Source organism: Muscardinus avellanarius (genome assembly GCF_963383645.1).
Source record: "Muscardinus avellanarius genome assembly, chromosome: 17".
Taxonomy (NCBI): domain Eukaryota; kingdom Metazoa; phylum Chordata; class Mammalia; order Rodentia; family Gliridae; genus Muscardinus; species Muscardinus avellanarius.
The window spans coordinates 29,516,347-29,534,123 of NC_137803.1; the positions used below are offsets into that span (position 1 = coordinate 29,516,347).

Consider the following 17,777-nt stretch of genomic DNA (forward strand, 5'->3'; position numbering starts at 1 on the left):
TGCTGGGATTTCACCTTTAGGGGGCCGCAATTTCACTTACGGTTGTTGAGTGCAGTGATCTTGAGCTGTCGCGGGCATGGTGAACTCACAGCTGCTGCTGGCAAAATGGTGCTGCTGCCACGCCCTCGGCTATGAGACTGGCGTATTTCTTTTCTGGTTTTGAGCTCCTTTCTGAGTCCATGGAGGGCTTGATGAGCTTGGCCACTGGGAGTTTTAGACGTTCTTTGCTCTGAAAAAACTGCTGAATTACACCCGAATGAACCGCAGCTGCTCACTTCAGCTCCGTGTTTACCTTTGCTCTCTGGAGCCTGGTGCTGTGAGGGAAGATGGTGCTGGCATGGTGTCCGCTGCCGCAGTGTGGGCTGGTTTCTTTTCTGGTCTCTGGTTGTTCTTCTAGCCTTCTTTTTCTCTGTCCCTTGTATTTACAGTTTTTATTTCTCTGTTGATAGTGTTTTCTGGCTATGAAAAGCGCTAATTTTTTGGCAATAGAGATCGAATGTTAGCGGGATTCGTAAATGCTGCTTTTCTCAGTCGCCATCTTCCTGGAAGTCTGCTACTTTTTTTTTCTTTTTTCTTTTTTTGGTGTTACTGGGGTTCCTGGAAACCCTTCTACCTCTGGGCTATACTCCCCGACCCGTTTTATACTTTTTAATTGGAAACAGGGTCTCTTAAGCCAGCAAGGCTGTCTTCGAACCAGCGTGATCCTCCTGTCTCCGCCTCCCAAGCGCAGTAATTACAAGCCTGCGCTACCATGCCCAGCCTGCTACTTTTTTTTTTTTTTTTTTTGGTGCTACTGGGGTTCCTGGAAGCCCTTCTACCTCCGGGCTACATTCCCAGACCTATTTTTTTTTTTTTTTTTAATTTTTGAAACAGGATCTCTAAAACCAGCGCGGCTGGCTTCGAACCTGCGCGATCCTCCTGTCTCCGCCTCCCAAGCGGGGGTGGGGGATGGGGGGATTACAAGTGTGAGCCACGGGCAGGGCTGCTACTTATTTTTAACTCCAGCATTTAGTTTATCCTCTAAGATCTCTGCTGCCCCCTGCTGGTGCTTCCAGACTTCCCTGCCTCTGCTATAACCTCATTGCTTTCAAAGCCTAAAACAATCACTTCCACAATGCTTGTCCTTGGAGAACCCCAGGGCTGGAGACCGCCTCTCTCCATATTAGTAGTTGTGGGTTACTTCACTGGTGGGACTTTATTATAAAACTAGGACTTGAACTAGTGCTATGGGGCAGAACCTGTTAGAGGTCCTTCAGGTCACCCAGCAATTGCCGGTTCACTGTCTGGACCTAGTTAGAACCTGATCAAGAGGTAAATGCTTGCCTTTCCACACCTGTCTCTGGGTGGGGCATGAGCAGTCTTTGTACCCTTGACCTTCATACTTCCCTGAGTATATACTTCTTGTCTGGGGTGGATCTTCCCCAGGAATGACAGCTGTTTTGTCTCTGTCCCTGTTAAAAAGGATCTCCAACCTTGGCCTCTTCATCCCTTAAAGAAACTCTGGTAGCTAGGCTGGGTGGTGTACACCTATCTACACCGGGAAGTTGAGGCAGAAGAATTGCAATGCCCATGTAAGCAATTTAGGAAGATCTTTTCTCAGAATAAAAATTTAAAAGGCTTGGGAGTTAGCTGGGCATGGTGGTGCATGCTTGCAATCCCAGCACTTGGGAGGCTGGGACAGGAGGATCGCACAGGTTCAAAGCCAGCCTCAGCTACTTAGTGAGGCTTTCAGCAACTTAGACCCTGTTTCCAAATAAAATGTAAAATAGGTCTGGGAGTATAGCCTGGAGGTAGAAAAGCCCCTGAGTTCCACCCCCAGGACCACACACACACACACACACACACACACACACACACACACACACACGGCCTCCTGGGAGTGATCCAAGCATGGCAGCTATGGCGGCACACACCTGTAATCCCAGTATGTGGGAGGCCGAGACAAGAGGATCAAGGGTTCCAATATTGCATCAACAACTTTGTGAGGTGCTAAGCAATGTAAAGAGATCCTGTTTCCATTTTAAACGAAATAAATAAGAAATGGGGATGTAGCTTATAGGTAGAGCTACCTTAGGTTCGATCCCCAGCACAACACACACACACACACACACACACACACACACACACACACGGGCTGGGGGGGTATAGCTCAGTAGTAGCTATACTGGTTTCAATCCCCTGTAATCCCCAGTATGGAAACAAACAAGCAAACAGGCAACTCTAAACAAACACCATCACCATCAACAACAACTACAACACCCTGGCCTTGGAAGGCCCTCTGGGACGCAGTTTTAGCTCAGGGCATGTAGCGCCAGGTAATACTTGGTCTAGAGCTCCTCATTCTCCGAGCTGAAATGGTGAGACTTGCCCTGGGGTTACAGTTACCAGGGTGGCACAGTGGAGGGAGAGGAAGAAAGTTCAGGACCTGCTGCTGGAATGGGACTGGTGGCGGAGCTCGGAAGGGGATGGGGAGGAGCTGAGCTTCCCCCAAGGGACCTCGAATCAAAGAGAAACAGTAGCAACAACTTCTCCGAAGTTTAGGCTGAAACCTGCTCTGGGCCTGATCTGCAGCGGGCGCCGCAGCGCAGGGGCGGTGGGTGCTCAGGGAGGGTCTACACCGTGAGTGGCCTGGGGCTCGTCAGCTCCCGGGCTTTAGGGAGCTCACACCAGCATGCGATCAAGTTGGCTCCTTTGGCTACAGCCGGGAGCCTGGATTTCTCCTCCAGAGTTTCCATCCAGGGGACCTTGTGGGCAGGTACCGAAGATGAATTCGGGAAGGAAACAGGAGCGGTTCTTTGCGATCCTCAAAGGCTTCCTGGAGGCGAGGGAATTCGGGGCGAATGTACTGATGATTGTACATGGTGTCTTGGCGCGGGGGTCCCTTCTGGGTGTGCACCGTCAGGGGCAGGGCGGGGCGCGGAGTCGGGCGGCGGAATCGGGCGTGGCTTAGGACCCGGGGCGGCCACCCCGCTCTGAAGTTGCGCCTGTCGGCGGGCGGCGACACTCGGGCTTCTGACTTCGGCGGCGCTGCGTGCTGCTCGGCTCCTCTCCGCACCCACCGCCCCGCGCCGGCATGACGGGCTCGCTGTTCAAGGGAAACTTTTGGGTAAGTCTTCGGGGCTGACAGCCGCGTCAGATCTTGGCTGAGCGCCCAGCGGCGCAGCGAGCGGGGTGACCGTGCACCGGGGCTCCGCGGAGCCCAGTCCTGCTGCCCCAGGGCCAGACCCAGAGCGGACGACGGTGCCCTCCCCTCTCTTACCCGGCCCTCTACCCCACCCCCACCCCTCCAGGCCCACCTTGTGCCCCAGGAGGCATTGCCGAGGACAGGCATAGCCCAGACACCTTAGATCACGACGTTCCACTTCACCTCGCAGAAAAAAACTGAGCCCTAAAGGGAGCAACCGGTCGGAGCTGAGAGGCCGAGGAGCACCTGGGGGTGGGGGCTGGGGGGCTTCACTAGGCTGAGCCAGTCGCCCTCCGGTGGATCTTTTCCTGGAAACATGTAGCCCAGAGGGGTTCTTTGCTGGGGCTTTGTCCTGTCTGTGAGCCCTATTTTCTGGGATTCCTCCCCATCCGGTAGGGGATTGTAAGGAGGCCAAGGTGTGTATAAGACCCCAGGAGTCAGTGGGGGGCAGCTAGGCCCCTTAAAGTCGGCCCAGATTGTAGGCAGCAGGTCTTCCTGCCCTTTTTCTCCCCCCCTCCTACCTGCACTCCCCGGGTACTTCTTAATTGTCCGTGTCCCCTAATTCAGAGGAAGGATCCTCATCCCAAGGGGCCCAGCTCCTTACTCGGGACCCTACCCCTTTGCCCAAGGTGGGTTGCAGGGTGGAGAAAGCAGGATGTCTCTCTCCTCAGGGACAAAGTTTAGGCCCTGTCTTGAGCGATCCCATTCACTGGAACTGTCTTGAGCAATCCCATTTACTGGAATTTTTGAGGTCTACCTGAGGCACTGCCCACAATTAGTCCAAGGGCTGAGGCAGGTCACAGAGTGTCAACAACCTCACAGCTGGCCCTCACAGGAGGCCTGGAGATTCTTTCAGCAGAATCTAGGGCTTTGGAGCCTCGCGTGGTGGCGCACACTTGTAATCCCAGCATTTGGGAGGCTGAGACTGGAGGATCCAGGTTCGTGGTCAGTCTCGGCTACGTAGTGAGGCCCTCTGCAACTTAGTGAGACCCTGTTTCAAAATAAAGAATAAAAAAATATGGCAGGGGTTGTAGCTTGGAGGTCGAATGCCTCTGGGTTCCATCCCTAGACCTAAAAAAAAAAAAAAAGAAAAAGAATGTAGTACTTTGGGATCCTTCATGGGCACTGTCAGAAAAAGCAGAGCACACTTGCCTGTCCTGCCTCAAAGTGTGATACTCAGTTTTCAGATCTCAGCCCAGTGCCACTTCTTTCAGGAAGCCTTTTTCTTTTCCTTCCTTCCTTCCTTCCTTCCTTCCTTCCTTCCTTCCTTCTTTTCTTCCTTCTTCCTTCCTCTTTTGTTTCCAGAGATTGAATGCAGGGGCATTCTACTGCTGAGCTACATCTCCATCCTTTTTATTTATTTATTTTTTTGAAACAAGGTCTTGCTAAGTTGCTGACGGTTTTGCTAATATTTGTTTTGTCTGGTTACTTTAATTTTATTAGTTTTTCTTACAAAACACAACACATATTAAATTTTTGAGGGTGGTCTTGACCTGCTATCCTCCTGTCTCAGCCTTCCAGGTACTGAGCTTACAGGCGTGCACCACCGTGCCCGACTCAGGGGAAGCCTTTCTTGACTGCACCCGTGGGCCCTGCACACATGACTCATGTCTGTTCATTCATCCAGCACTTGCCAGTTAACAGATTTGGTGGTCTCCAGCAAACCAGCATTTGTGATCAGGGACGATGTCCTCAGCGCCACTGCCCCTTGCACAGGCTGGCGCACAGTGGGTCCTCACCAACTGCTTTTTGAGTGAGTCAGATGGGTCTGAAGGCCAGTAGGATATGTGACTTGGAGAGAGGAGAGCTGCAGCTTCTGTTCTTTTTTTAATATATGCTTTTATTGGTGCATTATAGTGTCACTTCATAATGTAGTTCCTAGCGGTGGTGACACGTCTGCACACAGCCCTCGGCTTTTCCCAGCTCCCTCTCCTTCCCTCTTCCCCATACAGAGATTAAGATTGGCATTGGTGTTCTCACACGTGTATATAATGGCAGTGGAAGAGATTCCCGCATTGATATTCCCTCTCCCTCCCCCTTCCCCTAGACCACCTCCCTGGCTCCTCTGGAGATTCTCCTCCATTATCTGAAGTCCCTCTGCTGTCCCAATTACCCCCGAGCTTTTGCATATGAGAGAAAACGTAGGACCCTTCACTCTCTGTGACTGACTACTCTCACTTAACATAATGTTCTCCAGACCCATCCATTCTCCTGCCAATGACATTATTTTGTTCTTGATTGCTGAGTAGAATTCCATTGTGTGTGTTTCCCATAATTTTGTAACCCCTTCATCTGTTGATGGACATCGAGGCTGGTTCCATAGTTTGGCTGTTGTGAATGGTGCTGCTATGAACATGGGTATGCATATGTTACTGTAGTTCTCTGCTTTCAGTCCCTTTGGAAAGACACCCAGGAGTGGTGTAGCTGGGTCACATGGTGATCCATTTCCGTTTGTCTGAGGAGTCTCTGCTGATCTCCCTAGCGTCTTGCAGCCTCCATTCTGAGCCCCCCTGGCTGCAGTAGTACTCCCTACGCATGCTTTCGGAAGAGGCTCAGGTAGGGACAGAATGAGATCAGGGTTGAGAGTTAGAGGTTGGGTGAAGGTCCTGGGGAGAGAACTCTCTGGGTTTATACTTTCAGAAGTTACCTGAGATCCTGAGACGGTTCACAAAGGTTATCTATCTTCTATTCCTTATTTCCTGTGGCCAATTATGCCAAATAATAAAAACAGTCACTCTGGTTACTGAAAAAAGACTCTCAAGCACCGCCGTAAGCATTTAAATACAGTACTACTCAGTTAAGCCTTACAGCTACCCCTGGGGGTTTACTATTCCATTTTACAGACGAGAAAACTGACGAGCAGAGAGGTTAAGAAACATTCCAAGGCCCCAGAGCTGACAGCTAGTGGACAGGCTCTGCGTGCACTGACTTCTCAGCTTCAGCCAGGATGACACAGAGCAAGAGTGCCTTGCTGTAGCTGTCTGCATGGCCTCTTTGGCACTGCCAAGGTGGATGACAAGCCATCATTTGACTCCAACACTAACCACGAGTCCCCTGGAGAAGGTGGAGGCTTGTGTAAGCCATCAGCTAAGTCTCCAGGTGCCCAGGGGTCAGGCAGAGAAGACATGGTCAGTCAGGACTTGGGAGAAAGGGGGCAGAGGGAAGCTGCTGGAGGCCTAAAGGCTGCCCACTGGGCTTTCACGTTCTCAAGTGTAGGGGAGGCGAGGCTGCTGATAGAGGTAATGACTATAATGTTCCTGTTTCAGGGATGAGAAGATTGTGATTGGATAAGGTAGAAAGCTTCGGAAACGCAAGTGGGCATTGGTTTACTAGGGTTAATAAATATTTATGAAATGCTTCTCTGCATAAGGCACTGATGTTTGCAGGGTAATGGTACCTTTAGCCAAATTGGTTAGAAGGTGGATGTCTCATGGGGAGGAAAGTTCTTGGCTTTGAACACCTGACTTCAAGAACTTGGAGAAGGAAGGGGCTGGGAGGTATGAACACCCAGCAGGGGCCGAGGGAAAAGGGCAAGAGGTGGAAGGATCTGTTCCAGGGGAGAGACCATGGAGGGAAGGAGATTGGGGTGGGGTATTAGAGAGATTAAAGAGGTGGAGACTGCACCTCAGGAAAGTCAACTGAAGGTGAAGAGCAGAACAGAGAAAAAGAGGGCTGGACCCAGCTCTGTGGAAAGGGAACTGGAGAATGAGGTGAGGGCCCCTAAAATAAGGAAGTCAGTAGGAGGAACTGTTTTATGGGGACTGAAGGAAGAGGAGGCAGAAATGATATGAACAATATTTAGCCAGGTTTAACATCTGCAAAAGACCAACAGCCAGGAAAATGTAAAGCTCCCTTCCGCCCCAGCCCCACCCCTTAGCACCATGCCAGGCTCGCTTGATATGGGGAGGGGGTCTTGATGGAGCAGGGTGGTCCTGGGGAGAGGACAGGGTGCCAGGCAGCAGGGTTTGGAAGTGTGTGTGTGTGTGTGTGTGTGTGTGTGTGTGTGTGTTACTGGGGATTGAGTTGTTCAGGGGCATTCTCCCTCCAAACTATGTCCCCAGACCTTTTTTATTTTTATTTGGAAACAGGGTTTCACTAGGTTGATAGTGCATCTTACTACTTGCTGAGGCTGTCCTCGAACCTGCGATCTTCCTGTCTCAAGTACTGGGATTGCAAGCATGTGCCACCACATCCGGCTTGTATTTTAAATTTTTTTTTTTTTTTTTTTTTTTGGTGGTACTGGGGTTCCTGGAAGCCCTTCTACCTCCGGGCTACACTCCCAGACCTATTTTTTTTTTACAGTTTTATTTGGAAACAGGGTCTTCTAAGCCAGCGCACCGCTGGCTTTGAACCTGTGCGATCCTCCTGTCTCTGCCTCCCAAGCGCGGGGATTACAAGCATGCGCCACCATGCCCGGCTTGTATTTTAATATTTTAACAACCAGTACAAACATGTCAGTGAATACTGCCTTATGTCTGCTGGGTGAGAGAATGGACTTGAGGGGCGGTAGAGATGGCGCCATCCCTTGGAAGGGGTGTCCAGCAGAAAGTTCATGGAACTGTATGAAGTTAGGAGCAGCAGTAGCTGTCGGCAGGGGCTCTGCCCCTTACTAGCTGGGCGCCTTGGGCAGGTTACTTAATCCCCTGAAACCCTCCATTTTTTATGCATAAAAATGGGGATGATAACAGCATATCTACCTCACAGGACTCTTGTGGGGATAAAACCACAGGGTTTAGTAGAGTGCTCATATGTAGTGAGTGTTCGTAATTGTTAGCTGTTGTTAGCATCAGCACAGGTGGCAATGAAAAGAAGTAGGGGACAGTCACTCAGAGAAAGAATGAAGAGGTAAGAAGTCCAAAAAGAAGCACTGCTGGTGAGTGCCTGGGTTTGGGGAGGAGGAGCAAGAGGACAGAAGAGAGGCAGGAATACAACCAAGAAAGAGCCATCCAGGCCCGAGAGAGGAACGTGCCAGGGAAGTTGAGAGGCCCCGGTAAACTAAGTACATGTTCCTGAAAAGGTGTAAGTTGACACATACTTAACTAATATTTTATTTGAGTGCTCCATGAAAGTGTTTATTTAAAGAAACGTTTTGGTGGATCTATTTCAGAAGACCATAATCAGTATTCTTTAAAAGTAGGATCAGCCGGGCGTGGTGGCGCGCGTTTGTAATTCCTGCGCTTGGGAGGCTGAGACAGGAGGATCGCATAGGTTCTAAGCCAGCCTCAGCTACTTATTAAGGCTCTCAGCAACTCAGTGAGACCCTGTTTCCAAATAAAATATAAAAATAGGTCTGGAAGTATAGCCCGGAGGTAGAAAGCCTCTGGGTTCCACCCCCAGTACCACAAAACAAAAAACAAAAAAACCCAAACTGTCTTAGCCAGGCGTGGTGGTGCACGCTTGTAATCCCAGCATTCGGGAGGCTGAGACAGGAGGATTGCAGTTCGTGGACAGCCTCAACTACTTAGTGAGGCCCTCTGCAACTCAGTGAGACCCAGTTTCAAAATAAAGAATAAAAAATAGGGCAGGGGGTGTAGGTTGGAGGTTGAATGCCCCTGGGTTCCATTCCCAGACCTGCAAAAAAAAAAAAAAAAAAGTAGGATCAGCCCCAGCCCCAGCCTAGTTTGCCTGATATCAGTGCAGACCTTAGGGCCCCTTTTCTTTCCTACCCTTCCTCCGTGCACCTTCTTTGTGACTGGTTGGTTGAGCAGTGCTGTGTAATTTATCTCTGTTCATTTTGATGATTCCTCATTGGAATAAGACAACGACCAGAGACGTGGTTTCCAGAGTTCCAGTAAAGGACTGAGCCAAAGTGAAGAAAAAAAAAATTCTCTTCTTTGGTGTGATCTGACATAGAGCTCTTCAGATGCGGGTGTGCCCAGACACAAGTTCCTTTCGGACGTGGGCATGCACAGGTGATGGTAGAACCTGTTCCAGAAAAAATAGACGAGAGCAGTGTCCTCTCACCCAGGGGGTTTCTAGGTGCCCCATTTGGGTGCAAGGTCCAACGTGTTCCTGGACAGCCTTCCTGTCCCCAGGCACAAGGTCCAGACCAGTGGTCTTTGTGGCAGGCCCCTGCAGTGGACAGGGCTCCTCTTCCTGCCTGGGGATTGACCAGGGCAAATCTTGGGCTTGACTGAGCTAGTTCATTCCCTTGAGCTCAGCCTAGGGGCTGCCCCTCTGCTCCCACCTTTGACCTGATTAGCACCGTACATTCCTGGGGCTGGAGTTGGTGCTGTCACCACAACCGGCATCTACTTACTCAATGAGCTTTCGCTACAGGGTGCTCTAGGTCAGTGTGAGCACCTGCCCCTCCCCCCAATGATGGAGAAGAAGCCAGGTCAGTAGCACACCCCTGAAATCTCAGGACTTGGGAGGCTGAGACAGAAGGATTGCAGGTTTGAGGCCAGCCTCAGCTACTTAGTGATGCCCTCCACAACTTAGTGGGACCCTGTTTCAAAATAGAGAATACGCCGGGCGTGGTGGCGCACGCTTGTAATCCTCACGCTTGGGAGGCGGAGACCGGAGGATTGTGCAGGTTGGAAGCCAGCTGCGCTGGCTTATGAAACCCTGTTTCCAAATAAAAATATAAAATAGGTCTGGGAGTGTAGCCCGGAGGTAGAAGGGTTTCCAGGAACCCCAGTACCACCAAAAATAAATAAATAAATAAATAAATAAATAAATAAAAATAGAGAATAAAATAGAGCTGGAGGTGTAGCTCAGAGGTAGAATGTCCCTGGGTTCAATCCCCAGTACTGAAAAATAAATAAAAAGTAAATAAGTAAGTAAGTAGGTAAATAAATAAATATGAAAGGGCTAGGGGTTAGCTCAGAGGTAGAATACTCCTGAGTTCAATCCCCAGCAACACACATCCACAATTAGCTATGGAGAAGAGAAGCCGGGGGTGGGGGTGCACGCTTGTAATCCCAGCGCTTGTGAGGCTGTGACAAGAGGATCGCACAGGTTCGAAGCCAGCCTCAACTACTGAGTCAGGTTCTCAGCAATTTAGTGAAGCCCGGTTTCCAAATAAAATATAAAATAGGTCTGGGAGTGTAGCCTGGAGGTAGAAAGCCCCTGGGTTCCATCCCCAGCACCACACACACACACACACACACACACACACACACACACACACACACACACACATACCCCTTAGATATAGAGAAGAAAATAAGTTAACACAACAACCACTCCATGATGACTTTGTGTGCTATTTACACAGCATTTATGCTGTTTCTCTAATTTTTTAGTATTCTCTCTTGGATCTATTTCTTAGAAACACACCATGGGGCCGGGAGTGGTGGTATATACTTGTAATCCCAGTACCTGCGAGGCTGAGGCAGGAGGATCATAGGCTCCTGGCCAACCTCAGCAACACAAGGCCCTATGCAACTTAGCGAGACTCTGTTTCAAAATAAACAACAGGTAGCTCAGAGGTAGAATGCCTTGGGTTCAAACCCCAGTACTTGCCCACCCCCAACACACACACACACACACACACACACACACACACACACACACACACACCAGGAGGGTTCCTTTGTATTATTTTGTCTAGTAGCAAAAGGCAAGGTGAAGTCATCAGGCAACTCTCCCTTCCCAAGTCATTCTTCAGCGCAGCCAGAGGGAGAGGTATCTTTAACGTAATTGTCAAAGTTCTTAATCTTGTTTCATCTGAACCTTTATTTGAAGCTTCATCTCTCTTCCCACTTCCCCTATGACCCCAGGCTTATGTATTGCATTTTATTTTATTTCGGTACATGGTGTGAAACCCAGGGGCATTCTACCTCTGAGCTACACCTTCAGCCCTATTTTTTATTCTTTATTTGGAAACAGGGTCTCACTGAGTTGCAAAGGGCCTAAGTAGCTGAGGCTGTCTGCAGACCGCAATCCTCCAGTCTCAGCCTCCCAAATGCAGGGATTACAAGCGTGCACCACCACGCCTGGCTGTCCTGTTTTATTTTTTTATTTTGAAACAGGGCCTTGCTTAGTTGCTAAAGTTCTCACTAAGCTGGTGAGGCAGGCCTCGAACCTGCAATCTTCCTGACTCAGCCTCCCAAGTACTGGGATTACAGGTACGTACCACCATGCCCAGCTCTCTATCTTTTTAAATACTTTAGCATGTGAGGTGTTTTTAAAAATCCACATCCGTAGCCGGGCGTGGTGGTGCGCTCTTGTAATTCCAGTACTTGGGAGGCTGAGACAGGAGAATCCGGGGTTTATGGTCAGCCTCAGCTACTTAGTGAGGTCTTCTGCAACTTAGTGAGACCCTGTTTCAAAATAAAGAATAAAATCAGACTGGGGATGTAGCTCAGAAGTAATGTGTCCCTGGGCTCAATCCCCATTACTGGAAAAAAAAATCCACACCTTCCTATAAAGACCTCCTTTCTGGAGCCCCAGTCCCTTTTCCAGCCTTGATTGGCTGTTTTTGAGGCCTGCTGCTCAGCTGTTGTCCTGGACTTTCCCCTTTTTATGCCTTATACAGATCCCATATCACCTAGAATTTGTTTTTTTTTACATTAAATTTAATTTTTTTAGTACTGAGGAATGAATCCAGGGGCATTTGACCTCTGAGTCACATACTAATCCTATTTATTTTGAAATAGGACCTTGCCAAATTGCTGCAGCTGGTCTTGAACCTGCGATCCTTCTGTCTCAGCTTCCCAAGTACTGGGATTACAGGTGTGCACCATCATGCCTTCCTTAGAAGGCTCTTAAAAACGTAAATAGGTTGCCGGGTGTGGTGGCGCATGCTTGTAATCCCAGCATTAGGGAGGCTGAGACAGGAGGATCGCGGTTAGCGGACATCCTCAGTTACTTAGTGAGGCCCTCCGCAATTTAGTAAGACCCGGTTTCAAAATAAAGAATAAAAAACAGGGTAGGGGGTGTAGCTCAGAGTCGAATGCCCTGGGTTTTATCCCCAGATCTGAAAACAACAACAACAAAACAAAACATACATAGGTCACGTTTTCCCGTTTAAATTTCTCTGATGGCTTCCCACTGCACTTGAACCCCAAATGTCTGAATAGGTCTACCTGACCCAGCCTCCACTGCCCGTCTGCACAAATCATCCATCTTGCCCTACATCCCTAGTTTAATTACCAAATAATGAATTATTGCTTCCAACTAAGCGATTAGCTTGCCACTCCTCTGTCCCCATGGAATCCATTCATGGTATTCTAATTGTTTCTTTAATATCTGCTTCCCGTCAGATTGTAAGCTTCGTGCGGCGTGCCGGGCTCATTTAGCAAACTTATTCTGCACTGAGCATAGGGCCTGCCGTGGAGCACTCAGAAATACAACAGAATGAATAAATGGCCCAAGGAAGCCACATGTGTGACCTCAAGGGGAGGCCACGCGTCCACGTCAATGCTCTGTCCTCGCACTCTCTTCAGCAAGAAGCGTGTGCCGGTATGTCTGGCAGGTCATCCTGTCCTCGGGATGACTCTGTCAAGGATGGGCTTGGGCCCCATCCTCAGGCAGGACACAGCACCCACATAAGGGCAAGCACACACAGCTGGGCCGACCCCTCATGAGAAACCTTGTACCCAACAGAGAAAACACAGTGGCTGAAGAGAGGATCGCTGTGCTCTTCCCTGTGAGACTGCGGGCAGGTCAGCTCAGCAAGACTCTAGGAAGCACCGAGCACCAGCCGTGAGGGCTGGCGGGGTCTCATCTTTAAGATACAAATTCAGTGGGGCACACCAGTAATATTTCCACTTCTCAGGAGGCTGAGGCAGGAAGATCCCAAGTTTGAGGACAGTTTTGGCAACTTAAGGGGACCCTCAAAGTAAAAATATAAATTAGAAAGAAAGAAAGAAAGAAAGAAAGAAAGAAAGAAAGAAAGAAAGAAAGAAGGAAGGAAGAAAGAACGAACTGGGGATACAGCTGAGAGGTAGAATGCTCCTGAGTTCAATCCCCAATACTGCAAGACAAACACACACACACACACACACACACACACACACACACACACACAAATTATTTTCAGGCTGAGGGTATAGGTCCGTGGTAGAACTTATCTGGGTTCAATCCCCAGTACACAGATAAAAGATGAATTTCACATAAAAATTTTAAATAGTAGTTTTTTCTACCTTTTTTTTTTTTGGTACTGAGGATTGAACCCAGGGCATTCTACCTCCCAGCCCTATTTATTTTTTATTTTGAAACAAGGTTTTGCTAAGTTTGCTGTGGGTCAGGGTTGGGTTTAGGGTAAGTTGCTGAAACTGGCCTCAAACCTGTGATCCTCCTATCTCAGCCTCACAAGTGCAGGCATGGGCCACCAAGCCTGGATTAAAGTAATAGTTTATAACAGATATAATATTAAGAAAATTAATATTATATTAGTAACTTGGTACTTTTTCCAATAGTTTTCTCTCTGGAGAGTTGTAATCGCAGTGTATGTATTATTACTTTGTATTTCACTAAATTAAGATATTATAACTTTGTTTATATATTGCCATCTACTTTTCCTAACAACTATTTTAAAGTATCGATGATACAACCATTCTCTTTCTGTTTGGCATGTATGTATGTAATTAGCAATTTTCCATGATAAATAATGTTATGATGTACAATATTCCTGTGAAGCATTTAAAATTTAGATTGCCTATTCTTGGAAATCCAGGGCACAACTTGTCATTACCCAGCTGTGTTGCTCTTTCTCCAGTAAGGTCATTTTCTCCCTTTCCACCGTGGTAACTTCATACCTTTTCCATTCGAAACCCCTCTCCTCCCAGCCCCCATGTACTCTGTTCGGTGATCTTGCTTCTATTCCATCAAGAAACCAGATCCTAGTCCGTGAAAGCTCACTTGCCTTCTGTATAAATAGGATTAGGCTTAGATGGAGTAACAGAAAACCCCAAACAACAGCAGCCTAGACAAGGGCAAAGCGTATTTCTTTCTTACTCTCATCCCTGAACAGTACGAGTGCAAGGCAGTGAAGGGCAGTGGTCTTCTCTCAAGCATTTTATTTTTGATACTGGGGATCAAACCCATGACCTTGCTTATGCGAGGCAAAATCTTTACCATTGAGCTACATTCCCAGCCCAGCCTATCACTCAAGTTTGGAGAGTTGAACATTCCCGGGTTTGAATTCCAGTTTAGCTTCCTGCAAGCTGAGGGATGTGCCCCTGTTAAATTACTCAAACTTCCCGAGCTTTGTTTCCTTGTTTGTAAAATGATTTTTTTTTTGTTTGTTTTTGTGGTACTAGAGATGGAACTCAGGGCTTCCCACCTCCAGGCCACGTCTCTGGCCCTATTTTATTTTTTACTTGGAAACACGTTCTTGCTAAGTTGCTGAGAGCCTCCCTAAACTGCTGAGGCTGGCCTTGAACCTGCAACCCTCCTGTTTTAGCTCCCCAAGTACTGGGATTACAAGTGTACACCACCATGCCTGGCTAAAAATGATGATTTTACTCAAATAAGTGCATATATTTTGTTTTGTTTTATGGCACCGAAGATTGAACTCAGGGGCATTCTACCTCAGAGCTATACCCCGAGCCCTATTTTATTTTTATTTTTGAAACAGGGTCTTACTAGATTAATGAGATTCTCACAATTTGCTGAAGCTGTCCTCAAACCTACAATTCTCCTGTCTCAGCCTCCCAAATACTGGGGTTATACGCATGTACTACCACGCCGGGGTATGTTTATGTATTTTAGAGACACTTTTTATGTTCAGTCAACTTTATTATACTAATCTAATTTCTGTAATTTCATTTATAACGCATCAAGGTTTAAAAAATTCTTCCACATGCTGAAAGTTTGACAAATATTCAACTATTTTTCTTTGACCTTTTCTGCAGCCAGAGTTTTGCTCAAAGCTTGATTGCCTTTTGAGTGTGAGCGCTCAAGGTTTGCAGAAGTCAGACATCTGCAGGGACCTGCAAAGTCAGGAGAAGAGTGATGTCCACTCTCAGGGACCTATATGTGGGTAAAGGGGCAAACGCAAATGTGTGACACTAAGAGAAACAGGGTGATCTATTCCCCACCAGGGTAAAAAGTGGCTTAGCATGGCAAGATTATGAGGCAAGTCTGGTGGGTGTGCGCTATGGGGTACCAGTCCGTACAAAGTCCAAAATGGCACTGGGCACGAAACGAGGTGGGGACATCTGTGTGAAATGCCTTGCAGGGAGGGTATGGCGTGGTATGAGGCCAAAGGAAATATTTGAATAAGCAATTTAGGGTAAGCAGTCTGAAACCCCTGCCCGAGCTGGCGGTCATGCCCTCTAAAGGGCAGGATCCCAGTGGGATTTGGGGCTTGGTTTTGCAGAATGGCGGATGCACGCTGCAGTGCCTTGGCCTTCCCTCTCTGCTCTTGCCCCAGAGTACTCAGTCTCTGTTCCTATTTGAAGGTACTACAGTAGCTTCCCCCTTGTCCACGGTTTCTCTTTATGAGGCTTCAGTTACTCATGTTCAACTGCTGTCCAAAACACTAAACGGAAAATTTTAGAAATAAGCAATTCATAAGTTAAGATCGCGCACAATTGTGGCGGCACAGTGGCACACGCCAGTAATCCCAGTACTTAGAAAGCTGAGACAGGACGACCACAAGTTCAAGATCAGCCTCAGCAACTTAGCAAGAAACGACCCTATCTCTAAAAAAAAAAAAATTAAATACATATATACATACATACATATATGGAGCTTGGATGTAGCTCAGAGGTACAATGCCCCTGGATTCAATCTCGTACTAAATGAATAAATAAATGGTGGTAGAGCACCTCTGTAACACACACACACATACACACACATATATCCACAGTAACACACATGCACACACAAATCCCCAGTTACCCCCGCACACACAGACACACAAAATTGTGCCTCACTCTGGGGAGTGTGATGAAATCTTCAGCCATTCCATTCTATCCCACCTGGCATTTGAATCATCCTTTGTCTAGCGTATCCTCACTGTCTATACTACCCACTCATTAGGCACTTCAGTAACTGTTTTAATTGCCAGATCAGCTGTTGACAGTGGCTGTGTTCAACTAATTCTCAATCTTTATTTATTTATTCATTTATTTTGCAGTACTGGGGAATGGAGCCCAGGGGCATTCTACCTCGGAGCTACACCCCAGCCCTATTTTTTATTCTTTATTTTGAAGCAAGGTTTCACTAAAATGCTTCACTAAGTAGCTGAGCCTGGCCTTAAGTCTGTGATATTCTTTTTTTGGTGGTACTGGGAGTGGAACCCAGAGGCTTTCTACCTCCGGGCTATACTCCCAGACCTTTTTTTTTTTAATATATTTTATTTGGAAACAGGGTCTCAGTCGCTGAGAGCCTCACTAAGTAGCTGAGGCTGGCTTCGAACCTGCGCGATCCTCCTGTCTCAGCCTTCCAAGCGTGGGGATTACAAGCGTGCGCCACCACGCCCAGCTAAATTTGTGATATTCTTGTCTCAGATTCCAAGTCCTGGGATTACAGCCATTCACCACCATTCCTGGCTACTTACTTTATTTTTTATTTTGAAATGGGATCTCACTAAGTTGCTGAGGGCCTTGATAAGTTGCAGAGGCTGGCCTCAAACCTGTCTCAGCTCCTGTCTCAGCTTCCCAGAACAGCTATTGGAAGTGAGGGGTTCATAAGTAATTACAAATATCTGAAGATCTTGGAAATACAGGAATCTCATTCTCTTCAGTGTTCCAAACCTTAGTGGCCCCATATCTGGGAATCTGCTCTCAGGATATATCTTTGGTTATCAAACAGTTTCACCATCAGGAGAGCCAGATCTCTGAGGAATAAAAAGCATTTGCATCTGGCCTTTGCCAGCACTGCCGCGGATGTCTGGTCACCAGGGAGTGGTCCTGTGGGCTCTTTCCCAGGCTCAGGCTTCCTCATCAGCTTGTCTAATATTAATGTCCATTTATTCAAGCAGGATTCCATCTGATTCCTGGTCATGGGAGTGGTCGACAGTGATGTTGTCAGGTCTCCCTGGCAGGCATGGGCTGGCACTGACCCCCATGGGCAGTGTGGGAGGGCATCTGTGGGTGAGGGACTTTCTGTGCTCCTCCCAGGTGTCCAACTCTTAGTCAAAAGGAGAAGATGAGTTGTAGAGTCAAGACTGTGAACTGGTGGCCCCTTCCTATAGAATCTAAAATGCAGAGCCCCAGGGCCAAAGGGCTCAGCAGGCCTGGAGCCCGTCTGCTCTCAGAGGGCCAGGAATGAGTCCTGCGGGTGGGGTTTCAGATGAGGGAGCTGGAAGCCTGGAAAGACCAGGGCCCCAGAGACATTCTGAGCGTGCAAAGACTGCAGCCATTCAGGAGGGAATTACTATGGATTCAGAGAGAAGAGGAAGCGGGGAGGAAGAGGCCACCAACCCAAGGCAGCCGCGGTCCTCCTGGTCCTCGGCTCGGCGCCACTTGAGGTCTATGCACTGTTCCTCTCAGCGTGTGTGAATGCCATGCCCAGCCGCCAAGCCGGCCGCCCTGGACTTGCGCTTCCTGTTGTGCAGGGAGGATAATGAGCTCTGCAAGCCCAGTTCTGGGACTATAAAATGTGCCTCAGATGATAACGCCGTCCTCATTATGCTCCAAAGATGGCGTGGCGTTGTGGGTGATGGATCAATGTCAATGGTGTGGTGTCTTCACAG

The 17,777-nt window shown here is 48.2% G+C and overlaps 1 protein-coding gene across 1 annotated transcript in view; it reads left to right on the plus strand.

Annotated features, from left to right (window-relative positions):
* Nucleotides 1-3,070: 3,070 nt before the first annotated feature.
* Nucleotides 3,071-17,777, plus strand: part of PSTPIP2 (proline-serine-threonine phosphatase interacting protein 2) — a gene marked incomplete at its 3' end in the record, with an annotated part of 79,607 nt that continues 64,900 nt past the window's right edge. The window contains exon 1 of the mRNA XM_080714306.1: nucleotides 3,071-3,106. Coding sequence (XP_080570432.1) covers nucleotides 3,074-3,106 — 33 coding nt within the window. The 5' untranslated portion in view covers nucleotides 3,071-3,073. The remainder of the gene's footprint in view (nucleotides 3,107-17,777) is intronic.